This window comes from Typopeltis vanoorti, chromosome 25, assembly GCF_054136105.1.
Source record: "Typopeltis vanoorti isolate ZY-2024b chromosome 25, IOZ_Tvanoo_1.0, whole genome shotgun sequence".
Taxonomy (NCBI): domain Eukaryota; kingdom Metazoa; phylum Arthropoda; class Arachnida; order Uropygi; family Thelyphonidae; genus Typopeltis; species Typopeltis vanoorti.
In genome coordinates, this window is record NC_143573.1 from 24,099,470 (window position 1) to 24,123,983 (window position 24,514).

General features: G+C 35.2%; 1 protein-coding gene across 1 annotated transcript in view; it reads right to left on the reverse strand.

Moving 5' to 3' along the window:
* Nucleotides 1–24,514, reverse strand: part of stx (ubiquitin-like domain-containing protein stuxnet) — a 106,954-nt gene that overhangs the window by 31,567 nt on the left and 50,873 nt on the right. The window contains exons 3-4 of the mRNA XM_090414243.1: nucleotides 7,080–7,136; nucleotides 1,336–1,595 (exon numbers count right to left, since the gene is read on the reverse strand). Coding sequence (XP_090270369.1) covers nucleotides 1,336–1,595; nucleotides 7,080–7,136 — 317 coding nt within the window. The remainder of the gene's footprint in view (nucleotides 1–1,335; nucleotides 1,596–7,079; nucleotides 7,137–24,514) is intronic.

A 24,514-nucleotide genomic window follows, 5' to 3' on the forward strand; every position in this document is an offset into this window, starting at 1 on the left:
CAGAAGAATCTTGTGCAAACTGGATATCAAGAGGCATTTCTTGTTCCGATCGTTCTCCAATTATTCTGAAGATGGTGTCCAAGAGCTGACTCGTGTTCTAAGCTGTCTTTTTATTCTCTACTATTTCACTGATATTTAACCTGTAACCTGGAAATTAGTTGATATTCAATGCATTCCTAAGAAATGTGACAACTTATCAAATTTTGCTCACTTTGGTTCTTTCTAAAGTAATGGAGAGGCCAATAACACTCAACTTTTATGGCACGTTGAAGTTTCACAGCTAATTAATGATTGCCAGAATGGACAGAACATCAACTAGGAATGCTAACTAGGTCAACCACCTTTGGACAAATGCTATGGAAATATATGGTGGGGGGCGGGGGGGGCGTCTGTCTCAAATGGTTTAGTTTCAAACATTTGAGTTTGGCAGAAAGACCAATTAAGTAAGTCCCAACCACATAGTCTGTCTTCTGATTTCTGCAACTGGGTTGCTAATTATATCAAAATGCATGCTTATGTATGGTCGTGGTAGATTTATTCTCAAACTTTGAAACTAATGCTGGTGTTCTGTTAAGCTCTGTTCACCTACTCTTCTCCATCAACAACTTTTTTCAGCAGAATGCAAATTCATTAAAGTTTTGCTCGTGACAATACACAATATTTATTTCCCCATTTTCCAAACCTTTCAATATACAAATCAAAATTTTTGGAATATTTATTTCTACTACCTTAAATTCAGATCTTGTCAGCAGCAGCAATGATATTCCACAAACCATAAGTATAGATGCATCAATCCAAAAATCTGGCAGACAATTATTTTAAGATCAACACCAGCCTAACAGCTGTATTTTTTTTCTTTTTTTCCCATTCAACCTTGGAGGAGGGGAGGCATGATTGCACTGTTCATTACAATTTCTGTCACACCTACTGGACTGTTTAGTACCATGCACCACAATACGTTTTTTGCTCTGAAGACATTTGAAAGAGCAAAATATTAGCACTATTAATTAATAACCTTATTTTGTTCTTGTGCATATGTCATTAAAATGAATATAAATATATTTTAAAAACTTCTACATTAACTTTTCAAAAATACTTATCACTAATTATTTGTATTTAATTATATAATTACTATATAACTATCACTTTTTACTTACTTCACAGTTCAATCTTTTCCCTAATGCAGCAGAAGATAACTGCCTCAAAGTTTGGGTCAAGTTTCTGCTTGCTTCTGCCAGGGCACGGGTATTAAGAGCTGTTTTAGCATCATCAGAAAAAGATTGTCCTGGGCATTCCATAATGGATGGTCCTTGTATTCGAGGAGATGGTGGTGGTGATGGAGGCACTGAAGATGATGGTAAGGTTGTAGAAAGAATAGGAAATGGGAGTGGAGATGATGGAGAAGACGGTGATGTAGGTGTGGTAGGTGGAGTGGGCATACTTTGTGAACTGGTATTCTGGCTGACAGAATATTGTTTGTAGTCCCCAGTGCTGGTTGGTGCCATTGTTGAAAGTTGCAACTGAATAAACATCATGTGATCACCTAGCCTCATAGTAAGATTAAGTGGTGCTTTTCCCGTCAAGAAATTATCTACCTGCAAGATATCAAAAAGTCTTTAAAAACATAGATATTCCCAGAGAATATCACTTTTAAAATACCAACATTTTTTTTTAAATACATTATACCAGAAGTACATTTCTTTTAAATCCAAGTCAATTCCATTTAAGGAAGGGCCAGCTTAAACATTTATAATGCAAAGTATAAAAAAGCACTGTTCACAGACCATGTCATTTAAAAAAAAAAACTTTAAGAATAGAGCTCTGCAAAGCACAACAGCAACTACTACACTTGGCTCAAACCATGCTGCAATTAACACTAAATGAAAAGAATACAGGAAATGTTAGCTAAATTCATTCTTAGTCAGTTCAATGACATGTAATCTGGTAGTAAACTATTATAGTAAACAAATTATAGTAGACTTTATTCTTACATACAAATTCAGCAATTCATTAAAAAGAAAAAGCAATGGGAACAGACAATTAGAAGGGCATTTAGGAAATGCATAAAACAAATACAAAAATGTAAAATCAAAGATATATTTTGTGCCCAAACTCTGAACTTATTTCTACCTTTACCAAAGAGATTCAAAACACTAAAATAAATTAAAGATACCAAGAAAATATATATTTGGTTTAATCCTTTATCCAAATGTAAGCAAACAAAGTTTGTGCCTGAAGTATTTTCATTAGCACAAGTGCTAATGAGATATCATCATGTGTGCTAAAAGAGTGTTCAGCTGAAATAGCTATTCCTTTGACCAGGCTCTTTAATATGAGCCTCAGAACAGGGAAGATTCCAAAGGAATGTATGGTAATTCCATTGCACCAAGGTAGCGCAAAGACCTATGTATCCAACTATTGACCAATTAGTATCCCAGGAATGGTGGTGAAGATTATGGAAAAATTGGTTGGGGCTCGCATTCAGAAATGGGTTGTTGTTCATTGGTTCCCTTAGTGAACCAATGAACAACATGGATTCACTAAGGGAAGGTCATGTTTTAGCAACTTACTCACATTCTATAACAATATATAAGCCATTGTTAAATTGACCATATATTTAAAACGTACTTCTGTTTGTACAAATTGCCTACCTGTTTCACTAGTAACTGACTAGCTTTCTCAAGGCTTGCACAGTACAAAAAATGGTAAATGCAAAAAAGGTTTAAGAATACAAAGAACCATTAGTACCTGTTAGGTAGCACGTTCGTGTGACATATCTACTCAGCATCATGAACACGCGTTACATGCAAATGCGTAATATGATTATTCGTGTACTGTAGCTCTGTTGAACTAAGGGAATTAATTAGATTTTTCCAAGTATCGTTCAGTATGGCCCCCTGATTTCTGTTTAGGTTACTGCCCATACGTATACAACTGCTGCTTCTTTAAATACTCGATGTCTGTAATCCTCGTCTACGTAGGGCATGGAGCTGTTATTCCAGTCTATAGTGTGGTTCGAAGTCGAAAAGTGATGTGCCAATCCAGAGGTGATCGTTCTGTTGTGATTAACATCGCCGACGTGTTCTTTCTGTCTTATTTCCAGGCTTCTCGAAGTCTGTCCAATGTAGGAAAGACCGCACATGCAAGGAATATTATACACACCGACGAGGAAGAAGTTCAAGCAGAACTGTCTCAAATAACTACAACACTATCACAAAATGGTTATCCTTGAAACATCAACAAATTTCTATACAAAGATAACAAGAAAGAACAGTCTCCCAGCAAATTTCAACAGCAGTCATCCCCTTTATAGGTTCAACTTCCACAAAAATTGTGAGACTGTTAAAGACCCATAACATCAAGGTTGTATTTAAACCAACAAATAGCATAAGGCAGGTTCTAAGATCTCCTAAAGACAGTGTTCCATTTTATAAATATCCAGGTGTGTATAATATTTCTTGCACATGCGGTCTTTCCTACATTGGAAAGACTTTGAGAAGCCTGGAAATAAGACAGAAAGAACATGTCGGCAATGTTAATCACAACAGAACAATCACCTCCGGATTGGCACATCACTTTTCAACTTCGAACCACACTATAGACTGGAATAACAGCTCCATGCCTTACGTAGATGAGGATTACAGACAGAGTATTTAATGAAGCAGCAGTTGTACTACGTACGGGCAGTAACCTAAACAGAAATCAGGGGGCCATACTGAACAATACTTGGAAAAATCTAATTAATTCCCTCAGTTCAACAGAGCTACAGTACACGAATAATCATATTATGCATTTGCATGTAATGCATGTTCATGATGCTGAGTAGATATGTCACGCGAATGTGTTATCTTAGCTACCTAACAGATTCTAATGGTTCTTTGTATTCTTAAACCTTTTTGCATTTACCATTTTTTGTACTGTGCAAGCCTTGAAAAAGCTAGTCAGTTACTAGCGAAACCAGTAAGCAATTTGTACGAACAGAAGTACATTTTAAATATATGGTCAATTTAACAATAAGTCTTATATTTTGTAACATTTTATGACCAAAAACATGTACAATTCTATAACAATGTTACCAATGAACTAGACAAGGGGAATGGATACAGTGGATGCCATTGACTGTTGCGATACTTTTGGATTTTGCTAAGGCTTTTGACAGAATACAGCATGGTAGACTAATGGAGCAAATGGGTTTGGATTATACAATATTATTAGCAAGGATAAGAGGATGGCTGATTGACAGATATCAATAAATTGGTATACAGGGGATGAGTTTGCAAGATTCAAGGTAACAAGTGGTGTACCACAAGGATCAATGCTTGGTCCACCATTATTCATTCAATCTGTACATTAATGATATTGGGATGGATTTGCCAAATCGCTTGTCAAATTTGGCAATATCAGCTATTTAGCTGATGATGCAAAGATAGGTAGGGTAATCAGGAATGCTGCTGATATGCAGTATATTGCAGAATGATTTGAATAGGCTGGAATTGTGGGCAAGGGAAAATGGATGTCAGTTCAACGTCAGTAAATGTGAAGTCATTCACTTTGGCACGATTCACGATTAGATATCCGATGTCATATTATATTGGTGGGATTATGTTAGAAGAAACTGATGAGGTTAGGGATCTTTGAGTGTTAGTATTTGGAAGTTGAAGTTCAGGGACCATGTGGCAAACATTGTAAATACAACTCAAAAAAATAATTGCAATGCTGAAATGAACCTTCACATGTAAAGATAAGGATGTTATTTTGCTTCTTTACAAGGTCTTGATTAAGACCTCACTTGAACTACTGTGTGCATGTCTGGTCTCTGTTGTGATTCTGATATATTGGAGTGTGTTAAAAATGATATCAGGATTGTGGAATGGTGATTATGAAGACAGATTGAGAATTTGTAGACTGCAGACACTAGCAAACAGGAGAAAAAGAGATGATATGATTGAGACTTACAAAGTTCTAAAAGGGTCATACAGGATTTCAGTCGATGGAATTTTTCAATTTATGTAGGGTGGGGAAAGGATAAGAAGGCACCCTTGGAAGGTGAGAATGAATGCCACTAAGAAGCATTGAGGGCTAGGTTTTTTTCTCAGAGGGTCTTAGTATCTCCCTTAAAGCAAAGCACATCTCCTTCCAGACATGTATAATGTTATGCATTAAGGAAAGGGCCAGTACCCAGACTGGTTTCGACATTTATTGAGGTCTCGTCAGTGGGAGCCAGACCCAAAGTGGTGATACGATCTGGCTCCCACTGACGAGACCTCAATAAATGTCGAAATCAGTCTGGGTACTGGCCCTTTCCTTAATGCATAACATTATACATGTCTGGAAGGAGATGTGCTTTGCATTAAGGGAGATAATAAGACAAGGAGTGATGAGAGCTTGGTCCACCTTTGCTACGAGTTGCCTCAGTCCTGAAGTATCTTCAGGTGCAAACTTTGTTTGCATACACTTGGATAAAGGATTAAACTAAATTTATTATAGTCTAAGTGAAAAATAAACTTCTAACCAAAACATGGTATTAATGTAAATTTAAGGAGACCTGTGAGATTCTTATCAATCACTCTAATCTTAACAATAATGATGGTCTAAAAATCCCAAGAATATGGAAGGCACATATTTTAACCACTTAACCTTTCTCCCTAAGAGTTAATCATAAATAGGACCATAGGTAATCCAGAATCCTAAATTTAATATAATGATTGTCATGTTAAATTAGGACATCATTTTTACTGTAACAAAACTATTTATATGAAAGAATGTTTGTTTGATGTTATCTTAAATAGAATATAGCTTTGATGTAGTTAATTTATTTCATTTATTTATTATAATTTTATTTTAACTAGAGGTCAGGCCAGTAGAATAACTGTTGATCAAACCACTGTCTCTTCGGCATACTATGTGAAATGTAATTTTGCTTGTTTCTGTATATATATATATATATATATATATATATATATATATATATATATATATATATATATATATGTGTGTGTGTGTGTGTGTATACTCCAGATGATGGCCAGATAATTATTTATAACACGGTTGTAGAGTCCATAATTTGTGTAAAATGAATGCTGATCACCATGTAACACTAAAGGAAAGAAAGCTGCATAATAAACCTTTACTGCCCCTCCACACTTTTAGGTAGAAATTCGCAAAACATTTTATTATTAAGAAGGACCTCCAGGAAGTCGGGGACAAATCAAGGAAGGCCACATAATCTGCATTAGCTCATACTTTTCTTCGATTCACACTACTTGCATTCATAACCTCCAAAAGGCAATCCATTCCAATTATACACCACTCAGAAAAAAATCTAGCTCTTACCTCCTTCTTCACTTCCATGAGTGCCCTCTTGATCTTTCCCCACCCTCCATAAAATGAAAAATTCCATCTACTGGTATCCTGTATGGCCCTTTCAGAAGTTTGTAAACCTCAATCATATCATTCCTTTTTCTTGTTTGTTAGTGTCTGCAATTCACAAATTCTCAATTGACCTTCATAATCTGTATCCACAATCCTGATATTTTAATACTTTCCTTTGAACTCTCTTCACTGTATCAGTAAAGAAAGCAGGAGATAAAACCTGTGCACAATAGTCCAAGCAAGATCATATCATGGCCATATAAAGAAGCAAAATGACTTCTGTATTCTTACACATTAAAGCTTGTTTCAGCATTGCAATTATCCTCAGTTGTATTTGCAATCTTTGCTATACGGCCCTGCCTTCAACTCCCAGTCTGCTAAAACTCCAGATATCTAGCTTGATCAGTTTGTTCTGGCATAATCCCCCCTCCCCACATAATATAACATTGGCTACCTCATTACAAAGTGCATAACAATACATTTACTAAACAATGATAATATGCAAGCATTCCTTTTTATTATTTATGATAATTTACACACCTTGAATCTATGAGCAAAACTAAGCTTCATAAGTTTTCATTCTTTACTAAGATTATGTGGAGGCTTACTGCATACAGAAATCAAATAGTTTTAAAGAGTAATTGTATTATATGATCTACTGTAAGTTTGTGTGTGTGCGTGCGCGCGGGCACACGAAGTAAATTTACCTGATTATCACTGAGACTTTCTAGAGCTTGCAGTACACTTTGTTCTGGTCTCTGGGCCTAAAACAGAAAGCAATTATAGTTACAAATATCATGTCAATTTAACTTGTAAAAATAGAAGAAATACTATATATTCAGAAGATTAACTAGGATCACCTTTATTGCACAGATGAAAAAAGTGAAACAGACTAAAACACAGGCAGAAGCTGCAATACTGCATTACAAAAAAATGCAGTATTACAATACTGCATTTTACAAAATATACATTGATACACTGATAATTATAATTATCAATGTATCTGTTACCTATTAAAGGAATCACAGAACACTGCAATGACTCTGGTGTAGCCAAAAGGTGATAACATGTTCTTTGAAAGACCTTCATCTAGGCAGGATGAATATTTGAGCTTTTTTTTTTACAGAAAGAAAGTTAGCCAGTCTCATACAGAAGTGAGGTTTTCCTCTCTGCAAAACAAGCCATTCAGAGAATATTTGCAACTAACAGAATATGCAAAAGGATTGATATCAGTCCAAACAGACTGTGGATTCAAATTTTGGTGGCATGGGTGTTTAAAACTGGCTGTTAAAGCATGGATGTCTACAAGCTTAGAGATAAATATCATTGTGCAATGCACAATCACCATTCTGCTTATAATGCAAGCCTGAAATGGCTTTAAAAATGTTACATAGTTGGTCTCTAAAGTTTCTATATTATCTAATCCTTAGATTATATAATATAGAGTTTCTATATTATCTAATCCTTAGCCTAACCAAAGAGGTTACCTTTCATGGGTGGGATTCACATAGTCTTATTTTGGCATGAAATTAATTTTGCAAGCAGCAAAATGACAAGTAGGTAGACCATGTTCTCTACCTGTTCACATCATCTCAGAATAAATTAGTCAAGATGAAATATGTCTTTACAAATTTCTTTACTAGTTAAGGTACCATATAACAATAAATTTGCCAAAGTTAATTAAAACTTATCAGTGGCATGAGGGAACTTCTGTAATAAATCCAATATATTTCTATTTCAAAAAGGGAATTTAACTTGCAGAAGAACTGGTAAAGTACCACATGGACTTAACTTGTGTTACTGAGACAAAGAAGACAAACAGGTAAAATCTTACTAAATAATTACTATAGGATAATATATTTGGGCAATAATGATCACCGAAAAGAAGGAGTGGAGAGAGCATACGAAATCCCACGTGATGATAAACATAAGTATCATACCGGAAGGCAATTTCAAACTTCAAAATGGGGAAATGGTCAATGAAAGTTATTTCTACATATGGTCTCATAGAAGGTTCTCCTAAGGAAGAGTAGAGAAATTGAGTCATTAAGCAGGCAGCAGACTTAAAAATGGAAAAGCAGTCCTTGTTGGAGATCTAAACAGCACAATTGTAAATGAATACCACTCACAGAATTTTTGGAGAATGTGGAGAAAGGGGCAAAGTTAATAATAATGGTAAGCATCTCATGGGTTGGTGCCTAGGATACAGACTAGTGATTACTAACACCATGGACCAACATAAAGATATGCCCAAGTTCACATGGAGAGAAAACAAGAAATAAAAGCCTCATGACTATATCATTGTTGATAGTGATATCTTCATGCTGATTCAGGATAAAAGTGTACAGAGGATTTGAAACTGGAAGAAACCCATCACTTTGTTTTAAGTAGGATGAAAATAAGTATCACATTGAAAAGAACAGTATGTAAGAAAGTTTTAAAAAGAATGAACACCAGGCAGCTTTTACAGTTGACTCAACTATACACAAATTAATGAAAAAAAAAAAAGTTAAACAGTTTGAAAACAAGAACCAAACCTTGGGGTCTCATTGACAAACTTGAAAGAAAGCATTGATTCTGCTAGGGAGGCATGTGGTGATTTTATCTGTAATGATAGAAAAATACCATGGTGGACACATGAGGTTAAAGATGCAATCCTGGAAAAGAAAGCATACCAAAAGTCCCCAGCAAATAAGTCTGTAGATGTCCTATAAAAATATAGAGAAAAATGCAAGATAGCTAAGCTATGTAAGAGTAGCTAAACAAAAGTCAAGGGAAGACTTTGGTAAGAATACAGAAGATAAATATCAGGTAGGTAGCAAAATGTTCTGGAGTCTATTGAAAGGAGACATGATAACTGAAGATATGGATATTGTAGATGTCTAGAGTAATTACTTTGAAGACTGTTCAATGAAACAGTGACCAAACAGCAGTAGAAAAATGTTAAGTGAAATACTAAGGAGTACATATCATTACCTAGGAAAGTAAAAGCCATCAAGAACACGAAATGCAGAAAGGCAGCTGGAGTAGATGATATTCGATCAGAAATGCTAAAATATAAAAGTTTTTTGCAGTGACTACACTGCGAAACTTTTATATTTTAGCAAAAGGTCTAATCTCAGATACCTTTGCTGGCTGGCTACTTTATGTATATAGGACTAAACCAGATGGCAAATCATGAGGGTTCAGAATAAAAATGCAAATAATCCTACTACTTACTCTATTAGATCACTCCTGGAGAAAGAATAAGTTATGGGAGGGGGCATGCTAGGATAGGAGACTAAATTCCCTCTGTGTAGGAGGGAGATGTTTGCAAGTTCTTATTCACACAGTGTATCCACGTATTCTTTACTTAATGCTTTCTCATTATGAACCATGAAAGCAGATCATAAAAAAAAAAAAAGATCCATACAAAAAAAAACAAAAAAACTTTCAAATCCAATTCAGCGCTTTTGGCATTAAACAATAACCTGCTATTTCTCATAAGACCTCAACTTCCTCAAGCATACCAAATCTAGAATCACCACATGATCTGTTTGACTCAGAACTTCATTGCTGCACTTTGTTGCATTCATTTTCAGTTTTTTTCACTCTCCAAATTCTGGTAATAACTGATATATCATTCATTTCTAAAGCTTGATCTTCTACAAGTATATATCCAAGCAGCAAGATCATATTTCTGAAAATTCTATTACAAGTTAACCAGCATCTGTTTTCCAGTTCCAATGATCAGCTGAAAGAAATGCTCAGCTTGCTGTTGAAAATCACCTTATGCAAACTGTCCAACTATATGCTAAAATACCATCAATCCTCACTACTTCAATACCCAGACTTTTCTTTAACAAGCTTGCCCCTCCAAATATAAAGCAGATCAGCTCTCCTCTTTGTAACTCAGACCATGACCTTGCGTAAATTTCTAGATGCATAGAATGTCCTTCATGCAATCCTTCTCAGATGTGTATCTGTTGGTATTATAATGGTGCTGAATGAACTGACCTCTGATTGCTACTCCTTGCCATGATTTGATTATGGATTCCACTTTATTTCACCAGAAAGAAATCAACTGATTTTTTTCTGGTGAAAGAAAACAAAACTTCTGATCATGATAATATCAGATGAACTGTTCTAATTTTTTTTTTTTTTTTTTTTTTTTTTTTTTAAATCAACCACATGCAAGGTCAGAACTCATGCAATTTATAGATCAAAATACTTTTGGTGGTGATGGGAGGGAGATGGCATTGAAGTAGAGTGCCTTCCTGAGATGAGTCCTTGGACTCTGGAAGTGTCACAGTAGTAGTTATAATAATAAGGTAACAAACCTATACACAAGTACCATGAAAGGGGAGAAAAAGAACAAAGAAAAAGCCATTCTAAAGAACAAAGGTAGGTGAAATGAAGGAGGATGAGAAACTGATTCAAAATGTTTGGAGTTAACTGTGTATGGAAGTTGACTAGCAGCTGAAATCAACCCTCAGAGTAATAACTAAAGATGTGAGCATGGCCCTTGGAATTATTGTAGTAAAGGTAGCAAATGAAAGCAATAAAGTGACGAGGCAAAGAAATCTTTACCAGAACATCCCTGACTGTATGGAAGCCAACACGCATTCTGTTTTGGGACAGGATGAATATCCTGTCCCAAAATAGAAGATAAAAAAATTAAGCACAACTACAACATCATTGTCATCATTCAGGTGTCTCAAAATAAGGGTCAACAGCCAACTTCTTCACCAGCATGACTAGCCAAGTGTATAGCACCCATTCTCTGAACAGGTTGTGGGCTCAAATCCACCTGTGGGCACAACCTTTGTAAAAGCCTGTTCTAGACAAGGTTGTATAGCTCACCGAGTTTATAAGGCTTTAAAGATTCAATAATATGAATTCTGCCATAATTTATCTAGTGGATCTAGCTGCATCTAAAGAGAAGCCATGAAAAAGTTTGGAGAAACTTGAAATATTCTAGAAATTGTCAAGAATAACTATCAGATCTGGCATAGGGATTACAAAACTACCATCTTGCCAGTTTTGTTAAGTTTTATTTTATTAAGATGGCAACTTTATTAAGTGATGATTATCCATCACTTAACAAATAATAAGAGGTGGATAATCTCCCTTCCCATGAATACCAAGTACCTCAGGCTTTGTATACACGCTTTCTCTTATACTTCAGTGGCTTTCTCTATTAACTTCATATCCTATCACATACACTGATAATAGCATGTTATTCCTCTTCTCCATTTGAAGAAACTTTGCAATGCTCTATCATTCCCAGTTTCAAGATCGTCCATAACAAATGTCCTACACAATGATCTCATTGTATTCTCCTGCAAGGTGAAGTAATGTTTCTTTTAAGGATATGGTTTTTATTTATTCCCTATTCAGGATAAAGATCTCCTTAAGAAGATCTCCACAAAACTTATCCTCTCCATTTGAAGATATTTCTTGCTATAACAACTACTAACACTATAAATCCCAAATCCAACCCAAGAACACTCTTCTCACATTCATAGTAGTGCACCAAAAAAGCTTCCTAAAATGATTAAGTGGTAGATAATCTCCCTTCCCATGAATACCAAGTACCCCCAGGCTTTGTATACTGTCATCCACTCTCAGAAGATGACAGTATACAAAGGGCAATCCAGTTAAGAGAACCTCGCACTCATTCCAATCACTCATCATGGTTTCTGCATCATGCACTGTCATCAATAATTTCACACATTCTTTTAAGTCAGTGGAAAGATCAGACTTGATAAATAAACACCTCATCCTCTTGTTTCCTTCACCTTCATTCAATGGAAGAGCATCTCTCACACTGTTTCTCCCATGAAACATTCCAACTCATCCTGTTCAAGAGAGACTTGACACATTCTATCTTTCTCCTTAATCAACTACCCAGATATGGTACTAATATGCTATTCATTTTGCAACCTCTTGTGAATGAGGTTGCAAATTGTTACTACACTACAGAGCAATAAAAAGTCACTTTTTATTTGAATTCAATAAGAATTTGAATAAAAAAAAATATAACATTGAATAACTTTTAGAAATTATACCATCCCATACTTTACTTCAGGAGCTACAACAGATGTTCACCCCCCCCCAAATTTAGTTCTGTGCATTTTTTTAGCCCCATGCCTAAACTTTTGCACATTGCAATTGGAAATAATTTGATTTCTGATCATTTCTTTTAGTTGCATATTTGCAAGCAAATACACAGTCCTTTATATAAACTCATCTGTATAAATCAGGAGGGTTAAACTGGGGCTGTGGAGAGCCAATTAGAATTAAGTCTTGAGACTGATTACCTCCAGATGTTTTGACAACCATTCTCTAGCCATAACTAATGTGCAAGGTAGAGCACCATCATTTTGGAACCAAAATTTATCTAGAAGTGAAGGATAAGGAGATGCCAGTGCTTTCCAAAAGATTTCAATCACCACATACCTTTCTTATGACATTCCTCCTACACTCTTCAAGGAAGATGAAATCAATTAAACCTCTGAGGAAATTCCTACCCAAATAGTACATTTTCTTGAGGTGGCTGTGACCCACAGATGATTTTAAAATTGATTTTTCTGAAGAAGTTAGATTAAAGTGAGCTTTGATGATATCCAAGAAAAATAAGCAAATTTGGATTATCCTCAATTTGAACAAGCAATTTGTCAGCCATTGCCTTTAGTTCATCCTCAGCAGAGCTTCTGGTTTGTCTATATACAGTATAGGTATTTCTTGAGATCATCAACAAGATGCCCTGATCATTTCTTTGGCAACTCCCAGTGATCGACTTACTTTAATGGGCCATTTTGGGCTGTACTCTGCAGACTGTTGTACCATTCTGAAAACTTCTGTTCATTTACTGTCTTCCCAAGTGTTGTGGATGATCTGATTTTGAATTATGATTTAAAACAGTTCCATAGGTAATGAATTTATCAACCCAACTTGTATGCAGATTTCAGGGAAATACTTTATTAGCTGGAACTCCATATATTCATTTCAAGTCTTTATTGACAGAAAGTAATTGACAGGCTCACGATCAAGGCAAAACACAGGAAAGAATGGTTAGGGTGAAATCTGATTATGAGGGGGAAATATCAAACAAGCCAGGAAGTTTGCAGCATGGGTAGTGGAGAAGAATTGTGCCAGGATAACTTTGGTAGATGATGGTATGGGTGACAGAACTGAGCACTGTCTCCAATTGGTGAGTGATCACACGATCTTGACCTGGGAGGTTGTGAAATGTGGATTTTTCAGTTAAAATGGTATAAGAATTTGCAAGGGAAGGTTAATAGGAATGCATGGGAAATAATCAAGTAGTATCTGAATAAAATAATTCAGATACTTTAAAAAAATATCAGACTATTTTCCAAGGTCAGGAGGATAAATCAGGAAGGAGTTAGATGAGTAGTATCATTAAGTAGAAGCTGAAGAAAAAAAAATATGCTGTGGAGGATTTATAAAGAAAAACGTGATCAGCAAACTCACAAGCAATATAAAGCTCAGGCAAGAAAGCTAACTAGCATGGCAAGAAGGCAAATCAGATTTAGCCAAGTATGCCAAATGAAATCCTAAGGAGCTCCTTTTCTATGTAGCAAGGAAAAAGTGCTAATGAAGGATAAGTTTAGTAGGTGCTGATGATGGCAAGGTGACAGAAGCAGATGAAGTAGTTCAGTTACTGAGCAACTGCTTTTATCAAGTCTGTCCAAGTCAGTCTTCCATAGTAAGTGAGGATATTTCTGCATTTGAAATGAGGATGATGAAAGCGAAGTACTTAGAATATTGCAGAATCTCAACACAAATACCACGGTAGGTAGGATTGACGAGATGTCAGTGCAAATATTATGAGAATGTGCTAAGAAATCAACTGGCAATGACTTACCAATCTAAGTCTTCTCAGTTCTGGTTAAGTCCCAAGAGGAGTGAAGGATGGCAAAAATAAAGGAGGCTCCAAGACCATGGTAGAAAATTATAGACCATTCAGTATCTTGAAAGTGGTAATAAAGTTACTGGAAAAGTTTGTCAAAGAGAGAATTCTGGAATGGGTGGATAAGAATATGATATTGTATGGGGACAGCATGACTTTCTTAAAGGCCATCTTTGCCTTAGTATTTTATTAACTTTTTATAATAAAGTGAGCTGAGTTGGATCAAGGAAATGGTTACATGATAATACTGCTAGATTTTCAAAGGCATTAGACAAGATACCACATGGAATACTATCACACGAATTGTAACAAATGGGAATGGATATGAAACTAGAGTAACCGATGGACAGATACCAAAAAAGCATTATGTGGAGGAGCAGAATGCAGGAGAAAGCAGGTGACTAGCAATGCACTGCAAAGTCTGTTTGGACCATTACTATTTAATTTATACATAAACAATATAGCAAATGACATGAAGGAAAATAATCAGATTATTTACCAATGCAAAATTGGGTAGCATAATATTGAAAGTTTATTTTTCACTTGGTTAGACTATAATAAATTTAGTTTAATCCTTTATCCAAGTGTGAGCAAACAAAGTTTGCACCCGAAAATATCTTCAGGACTGGGGTAAGGTAGTAACAACACCGGGCAACTAGTAGCAAAGGTGGACCAAGCTAACATCACTCCTATCTCAGCATCTCCCATAATGCAAAACACATCTCCTTGCAGATTATGTATAATGTTATGCATTAAGGGAAGGGCCACTACCCACTGAGATAGGAGTGATGTTAGCTTGGTCCACCTTTGCTACGAGTTGCCCGGTGTTATACTACCTTAACCCAGTCCTGAAGATATTTTCAGGCACAAACTTTGTTTGCTCACACTTGGATAAAGGATTAAACTAAATTTCTTATAGTCTAACCAAGTGAAAAATAAACTTTCAACATCTTTCTCTAAATCCAAAGTAATTTAATAAAAAGGTGGCACACCATTTGGCAACTCCTATAGATAAAGATGACCTTGCCATTGCTTCTGCCTGGTATCTCCACTTCTGGGCCTGGCTCCCAATGAAGAGACCTCAATAAAGGTCGAAACTAGTCGGGGTAGTGGCCCTTCCCTTAATGCATAACATTATACATATCCGCAAGGAGATGTGTTTTGCATTATGGGAGATGCTGAGATAGGAGTGATGTTAGCTTGGTCCACCTTTGCTACGAGTTGCCTGGTGTTGTACTACCTTACCCCAGTCTTGGAAACTTTGCCTAATACAGATGTGAGCAAACAAAGTCGCAAACTTTGTTTGCTCACACTTGGATAAAGGATTAAACTAAATTGATGGTAGCATAATAGTTTAATCAAGGCAATGTAGAAAGCTTATAGGATGATTTAAATAGGCTGACAGTATGGATAAAAGTTAAATTGGAGTGAGTTTAATGAGGAAGTGTACAGTTATGAATTAGTGAGTTTAATGAGGAAGTGTACAGTTATGAATTTTGGGATAAAAAGATTACAAGCTGTATACCACATTGATGAAACCATACTCCAAGAAACTGAAGAAACTAGAGATTTCTAATGCGAAATCAGTTAAGGGTAGACCAAGTTTTCCGAGGTAGGTCAAAACCTGAAGGCATCTGTGTTGGGTCCACTAATTCATGGAAGTCCCCTGTTGAAGTGTACACTAGGACTCTTTCCACTTCTCCTTCATGTTGAAACTGCAAGATGTTTCGCTGTTTAGATTGGAGGGTGCCTTGACTTTAGCCTGTTTATTTCTAGGGGTGGGATGTCTTCGTGGATTGGAATATTTTGGATTACCATGATTTTGCTGTATTCATGTAGAAGAAAGTTGGATCAGAGGATGTGTGAAGGTGGGATGTTGCTCAGCACTGGGAGCCAGTAGGTTGGAGTTGATTTCACAGTTCCCGAAATAAGGCGAGTAGTGGTGTTAAGCTGAACATCAACCAAATACACATGGGCGCTGGTCAGCCATACGGGTGAGCAGTATTCAGCTGCAGAGCAAACGAGACCAAGAGCAGTGCAGTGAAGCACTGTTGCTGAGACACCAAGTTATTCCACATAGTTTTTGCAGTATATTGTTTCGTGTTTTTAGCTTGGATGCTGTGCTAATGAGATGTGGTTTAAAAGATAGAGTTCTATTCAAAGTGATGCCCAGATATTTCGGGAATCTGTTGTAGCTTAGCAGTTTGTGGTTGAAGTAGACCATGAGTTCTTTGTTAGCCTAGTTATTGTTCAGGTGGAAGCATGAAACTGTTTTGCTAGGATTTAGGCATAAAATCCATTTGCTGAAGTATTCATCTAGGATTGCAAGGTCATTTGTTAGTTTATCTTGCATTGTAGTAAAATTGGTGTGTCTAGTAGCTAGAGCAATGTCATCAGTGTAGCAAACTTCTTGGAGGCTGTATTAGGCAAATCTGCAATGTATAAGTTAAAAAGGAGGGGAGCCAGCACTGACCCTTGTGGTTGTCCATTATTCAGTGTTCTTTGTTTACTTTTGTTCTTGTCCATACACACTTGGAACAAGCAGTTGCTTAGTATGTTATCAATTAGTTTTACTATTGTTCTGCATGGGACTGCACAGAGCAACTTGCAGATTGCACCATGCCTCCAGACTGCATCATAAGCTGTGGTAAGATCTACAAAGCTACAGCTGTTTTCAGGCATTGTTGGTAGCCTGCCTCTATATGTGTGTGTGTGGTAAGTGACATTATATATATAAGCCAATATATTAAATATTCATATTTTTGAATGCTATAAATTACAGCGATTTATTAATTTGATGCATTATTTTAAAAATAATTATTTTATTAGCATATCTATATTAAAAAAAAGTATGTACAATTGTTAATAGTTCACTTTTTAATAATCTGTCCTGTAAAACTCGAAGATTCGCAACTTTGTGGCTTGACCCTGGAGAGAGGGAATGAGCCCTGAAGTGTTAGGTGCGTGTGTGTGTGGAGGGGCGGGGGGAGTATTATCCCTATCCTATATTTCAGTGGTGTACAACCTTTTTTTTACTACACGAGCTACTTTTCTATTAAAAGTTATTCGGCGATCTACTCGCTTATATAGATCACGTTCCCCCAACCTGATATCTGATTACACACAAATATACAACTAAAAAAAAATACACAACTAAAAACTTTATTTGTGTATTTAAAAATTTATCACTTTTAATTATTTTAATACAACAAATATTTAAAATAAAAAAATATATATATATTGGAATAAAATATTTCTCTATTTTGAAAAACCAAAGTTAGAAAAAACAACAGACTGATTACAAACTCACAAGTTGCAGGAAATGCTGGTTGATTAAAAAAAAAAAATAGTTAATGTGAAATTTGGCATTGTTTGGACCTCGCAATATTTTCATAGTCAAGTTGATATGAAGTAGTGGCCAATCGAAAACAATCATCCAAATGATCATTTGCAATTTGGTTTCTTAATTGATTTTTTATGACAGTCATATTTGAAAAATCGGATTCTGACAAGTATGTCGATCCGAAACACCACAGAATTTTTCGTGCAATATCAGTTAATATTGGGAATTTTTCATGTGCATACTTCCAAAATGACTTCATTGTTTATTGATTTTAAATGTAAACTATTTTGAATGTTTATTATCTCAAGTTCTACTTCAGCTTAGTTTATATCAAACAGCCCACTAATTTTATTTGAAATTTCTGTGATGTTCAAGTTTTCTTGAAATGGATTATTGATAAAAGATACAATCATTTCAGTTTTGTTAAAATCTTTAAATCTTGAATTGATTTCTTCCTCAACTAATTCTATTTCACAAATAAATTCTTTTAAATCATAGCTAAGCATTTCTTGATTTTGTTCAAAAAATTTTTAAAAATATAGGAGATGTCTATAAATTTCCAGTCATTTATATTTTTCTTTAATAAAAGTAAGTATTGTTGGAAAGTTTTTATTGAACTTAACATGTCAATTAAATTTTTATCTCTACCTTATAACTAAATTTAAATTGCTTAATTGCATACAGAAATCTACTAAAAATGATAAGTGTAACCATCTTTTATCACTCAATTGTGAATATCTCCTTTTTCATCAAGAAAATTTTTACATCATTAATTAATACAAGAAATCTTTATAAAAATTGACTTCTGTTGAGCCAGCAAACATTATTGTACAACAGAAGTTCCCTGTCATCATATGACTGTAATTTAAATAATCGCCATTCGAGGGCTTTTCCTCGAACAGAATTTACAATTTAAATGCAATATCCAAAACATCTTTTGTATTTAATCTTTTACTACAAAGTATTTGTTGGTGAATAATACAGTGGTACGTTAAGAAATCTGGATATTTGTCATCGTTTATACGTAATCAAATGAAGACTGATTTATTAATTATCATTGCAGGAGCACCATCAGTAGTAATAGATACAAGTTTAAAAAGCGGAAGTTTGTGTTGTTTCACAAATTCATCAAATGCCGAAAAAATGTCTTCTCCCCTAGTCCTTCCCAATAATGGTATAATTTCCAAAAGTTCTTCTTTACTTGAATAATCTTGAAATACCATGCGAATAAATATCGTTAACTGAGCAATATCAGTGAAGTCAATTGATTCATCAAATTGTAATGAAAACGCAACACACTAGTGAATGCCTGACATTAACCTGGCCTGGAAACATTTCTCCGGCAATTGGAACTCTTCCTTTCTGCAATTTGAAACCTTGTCTGCGGTCTAGAAGTAGTCTCTCTCTAGCGACTTCTCGAACCGAGAAGCTCCTTTCTGGAAGCGGGAAACTCCTCTCTCAAACAACGTGTATCCGGGCAGTCTCTCTGATGGCGACTCTGGACTGGGCAATCTCCTCTCTGACAGCAATTCTGGAACCGGGACCCTTTTGCTTGCTTCAGTCCTTTTTTATTAGGCCTCCTCTGAGACCTCGCATGAAGTTTTCCAACCCCCAAAGAATCGGTGTGAGTCTTTCATCTTGCGTTTCAAGTTCGGCACGCCTTTGGTTCTCCTCCGCTTTCTTTTGATTGTAATTTGCCGGCCATTGGAAAATTGTTTCAACTCTTTCTGACTGACTTCGGAGATGTTTATACTTAGAGCCTGCAAGCCTTTCTCATACATACATGTTTCCATAACAAAGTTTCATTCTTTCTAATGCCGCCATGTACAGCTTCAGCAACAAAAAGATTGCCTTTGTTTTTAACACTCTAACATATTCTTATTAAAGCAGTATATACAGTTAGCTTCAAAAGAGTTATTTACAAAAACTATAAAGTTAGTTACAAAAACTATACCGAGACAAACAAAGTTTATTTTTTTACAATATTCACATGGGACTTAACCTAAGTAAAAAATCGATGTAATGTGCTTTGGAATATTTAATCTACAATCGTTTTTACACTTTGCTTATAATCGTATTCACTCGGCTAGCTGTTTGACTTCCACTGATCCAAATTAATTCATTTACTCGGCCTTATAAGAAAATTACTGATTTGACAATTTTAACGAAAAATAAATAAACAATAGCAATACACTTAAAGCGAATTAAAAATAATACAAAATAATGATAAATAAAATATTAATTTAAAATTAATTTAATTAAAACAGTTTTAATTAAATTTGTAAGGAAGAATACAAGAGATCGACCAAAAATCGCTCCGCGATCGACGAGTTGAACACCCCTGCTATATATATATATATATATATATATATATATATATATATCCAAAAATGGAAGCGAAACCTCCGATGTTTCACCTTCACTACCCCATTGCCTGTTGTACTCTAAATTCCAAAGTAAACCAATTCCTGCCACAGAGTTGATTTTCTGAAGATTTTCTTATTCAATAACCTTACACACACCGTGTTAAAAAATAAAAAAAAAACTTTTAAGTGCAATAATTCCTTGCTTTAGTAATTATTGGACACTATTTTTACGTTAGAACATACTGACAACGCAATCTCACAAGACACTGACCTAGATACCAAACTAAGCCCTTGACATACTACGATTCCAGTGCCATTGGCCTATCCCAAAACATACACGAATTTAAATGCTAGCTGTTTGCACTTTAGCGGCCGTAACTCTATCAGCTAACTATGAGTAGTTAATCTTTAGCCTTAATGCATAGGGTTTTTTTAAGCAAAACAAATATAATGCATGGTGAGAATGCATTGAATAAAACTTTTATGTTTAAATTTGTATGTCGGATATAAATTTTGAAATGGCATACCTAATAAATTTAGTAAACTGAGAAATTAACGTACAGAACTGCTTCAGTATGGTTCAAAAATATGGGAGAAAATGTAGCCAACAAAAAAAAAAGCATTTTGAGGAAGTTAACGAACTTAACTGGTTAATAATTAAAGATGTTTGGTTCCTGGAATATACTGCTATTATCAGAGCCGTCGCCAGATTAGATCGCTCCCTGAGCCAAACAAATATCGCCCCTGATGGATTATAAGAAAATCTCCAATTGCTATTTTGTTCTTATTACATTACAAGAAAACATTAATGCAAAACGATTACATAATAATATTAATTAAATGTTTGCTCTACGGGGATATCGCACAATAATGTTTATAAGCTTTTCTAATTTTAATTATAAGCTATTTCGGCCTCTATCGATATAGTTGCTAGACCAACCAATCTTTTTTGGGTCATTGCTGTTCGCAAATAACTTTTAATCAGTTTAAGCTTAGAAAAACTTCTTTACGCACTAGCTACGATAACAGGAATTGTTAGCGTAGCGACTGCGCCTACCGCAATATAAACTTTTCTAAATTTAAATTATAAGCTATGTCGGTCTCTATCGATATAGTTGCTAGACCAACCAATCTTCAAAACTTCTTTACGCACTTGCTACGATTACAGCAATTATTAGCGTAGCGACTGCGCCTATCGCAATATGGCTGAACGAGAGCCCTTATTAAGCTGCGCCGTGAGGCAGGCTGCCTCTAAGCTACACCCTGTCAACGGTACTGGCTATTATTAAAAAGTTGATTTCACTGTATATATATTAATATACAGTGAATTACTTACCTAGTAATCCACAAAAACGAACAAGTTTGACTATGAAATCTGTTTCAAACAAAAGCAAGATTAGCACATCTGTAAAGTTGAGATTTAAACACCGAACTTTGTATCCATGAACCAGCTGAAAACAGCCGCATGTGGCTATTTTTTGTGCCACCTAATCAAAAGTTTAATTTTTTAAATTAAAATGCAATGGATAGTTGTGATTGAGTACAATTTTGTTTTTGGCGATTTTCAATCAAAATTCATTAATAATTCATTTTATTTTATCATTTTACCACCGTTTAATAAGTGATTGAAGTATAATAATTTGTGTAAGATTCTTGAAAAAGGAAAGGTCATGAATGAATCAACTCCATGGAGGTTTCTTTCCTTCTTTTTTTTTTTAATATATATTTATCCCACACACATGAGAAGTACAAGAACCTATAGCGCATTGCCATTTGTGAGGTGTAGATCAAGATTGAGAAAGAAGTACCTATATGACATTCTTCTTAAAGAGCTGTAGATTGAAACTGTTGGGAAACATATGAGAAAAGCTGTTTCAGAGGACAAAAGGTAGATGGAACAAATGACAAAAAGAAGAAGCAGTTCGATGAGTTTGCAGTTGTACTGTGAAGGAATGTTGGACAGCAGTTACCCTTGTTTTAGCAGGGCCTAACAGCATGTGGAGGAATGATGTTTGCCAATTCACTGGAGCAGTGACCATGGAAGTACCTGTAAAAGAGAGCTGAAACATTGCATACGTGAGATAGATGTTGAAGGGAGCCTGTGACGGAAGGATCATTAATGAGCCGAATTGCTCTCCTCTGAACAGCAAGAATTTTTAAGGAGGTTTTAGATATACCCCCCCCACACACAAATGTGTGTACAGTATTCTAAGAATGGACAAATTTGAGATTTATATAAGGTTAGTAACTGGGTTGGTGTAAAATACTGTTTTCTTGAATAGAAAAGAATGAATGCCTAGGTTTTTAGAAGCTGAGGAAGCTATTGTTTGTGCTAGGAGAGAGAGGCTGGAGGTAAATGTCAGTCCAAGGAGAGAGTTCATCCTGTTTGGTGATGTGTATTACTGAGGTGTGATGATAATAATGAACACTTCATACATATTCTTCATTAACTATTATCATTAAAATCTCAGATGATATTTATGATATAATTGCAACAGAAAGCAATAATTTAGGTAATTTTTTCTAGTAGTGGTGGTGAGAGAAAAATTGGTCCCCCCCCCCTCACTCCCAAATAGCTCAAAATCATGAAATTTGGTGTAGGGTGTTAAGAGCATGATCTGAGAGGCCTGAACTTAACATCCTACATCAAATTAGAAAGGTACCTATTCCTTATATCATACAAAAACCATTCTTTAGGCCTCTAAGCAATAATTTCAGCTCTTATTGGCCACCAATCTATACTGTTTTGTTCTAATTTATGTGAGAGCATGTTCCTTGCTAGCTTAATATATCTCTTAATGATTTGTAATCAAATAGATAACAACAAATAGACTCTAGCATTGATGTAGTAAGTTAAATTTTTGTTAAATTTTTCTCAAATTTGAGAACCCCTTGTTCTTCTTGTTTAATAATCTTGTAGAACTAGAAAATACCATCACAGAATGTATACATGCTACTATAATTGCTACTTTAAATTCATATGGATTTTCTGATAACTATTTAAAAAATCATCTCATTGCATTTTGTTCTGATGAAGTTAGTGTAACGTTAAGAAACAAATCAGGTGTTGCAATCAAACTTCTACAAAGATTTCCAAACATTGTGATTTGGCATTGTGTAGCTCATCGTTTACAATTAGCATTAGACGATTCAATTAAAAAACATTAAAGAAATAAATCATTTTGAAATATTTATGGATAAATTATGTGCTTTTTATCATCAATCATCAAAAAATCAACGAGAATTAAATACAATTGCAAAAGGCCTCGGTATCAAAATTTTAAAGATCGGCTGTGTGTTTGGACCACGATGGGCAGCTTGCAGTTTACGAATGGCTCTTGCTGTGTGGAGAAATTATCCAACTTTATGCAAGCATTTTGCATCAAACGATTAATATAAGGGCTTTTTAAAACAACTTCTCAATTTGGAATTTTTAAAAGAGCTAGCATTAATGATTGATATCCTAGGAATTATCATATCTGTCAGAAGCTCTACAAAGTCACAATGTAAGTATTATAAAGGCTAAGTTAGCCTTTTTTTCCTTTTTTTTTTCTCGACGATGCGAGCCCTTTGTTAAAATTTCCATAGCTCACCACTGTGTATACTCCAGATGATGACCTTGAAACAAATGAATGATTTGTCTCAAGAAGGTAGATACTACTTTGAGGTTGGTATACTATTCTCATATTGTATTGTTTCAAGGGGAGTTCAGTTTCTGTATGGTAAAGATATGATGTATGCATAGTCTGGATTGGGAGAGGGGGGTATTCTTTTTTTAATGAGTTCGGAAGTTTTTTTTTTTTTTTTTTTTTTTAAATGTTTTGTTTGTTGCTATATCCATTTTGTTGGATGATGTGAACAGAGCCTGTTGTACCAGGTAAACATGAATAATTCTAATAGGATGTTTATAAGCCTGGAAATGTAGAGAGCAATAAGCGCAGAACATTCTGACAAATTGTTTGGGCGTTTTCAAGACGGGTGATCCTAATGAGGGGATTTCAGTTATAAGAACAAGGAGTGGAAGGAGGTCTTGTTGCATGGAAATAGTTAATTTCTAGAGATATTCTGCGGAGAGAAATACTTAGGCAGTTTGTGAAAGAAGTATTGGATTTGGCATTAGTCTCACAGGATCTGGTTATTAATGAGGTATTAACACTGCTACCAGTCGGGGAGTGTTCAAGAGATATTAATTTGGAAAGCAGTCAAGCAGGGGAAAGGCTGCTATCAAAAGGAAGAACATATATGGAACTCTGAATATGAAAAACCTTTGTAGCTTTAATATGTGGGATGAGATGAACTGTGGGGAAAAGAGCTTGACAAAGCTTAAGAACTGATTAGGAACATCTTACAAACAAAAAAAAAAAAGAGAGAGAAGAAGAAGATGTAGAGCTGTATATCTAAGTGAAGAAAGTAGCAGTGAAACAGATGAACAGAATTAGGCTAGCAGTTGGAAAAGAAGTGACAGAAGAAATAAGGTAGCCAGCAATGACCAGATACATGAGAAGTACAAATGCA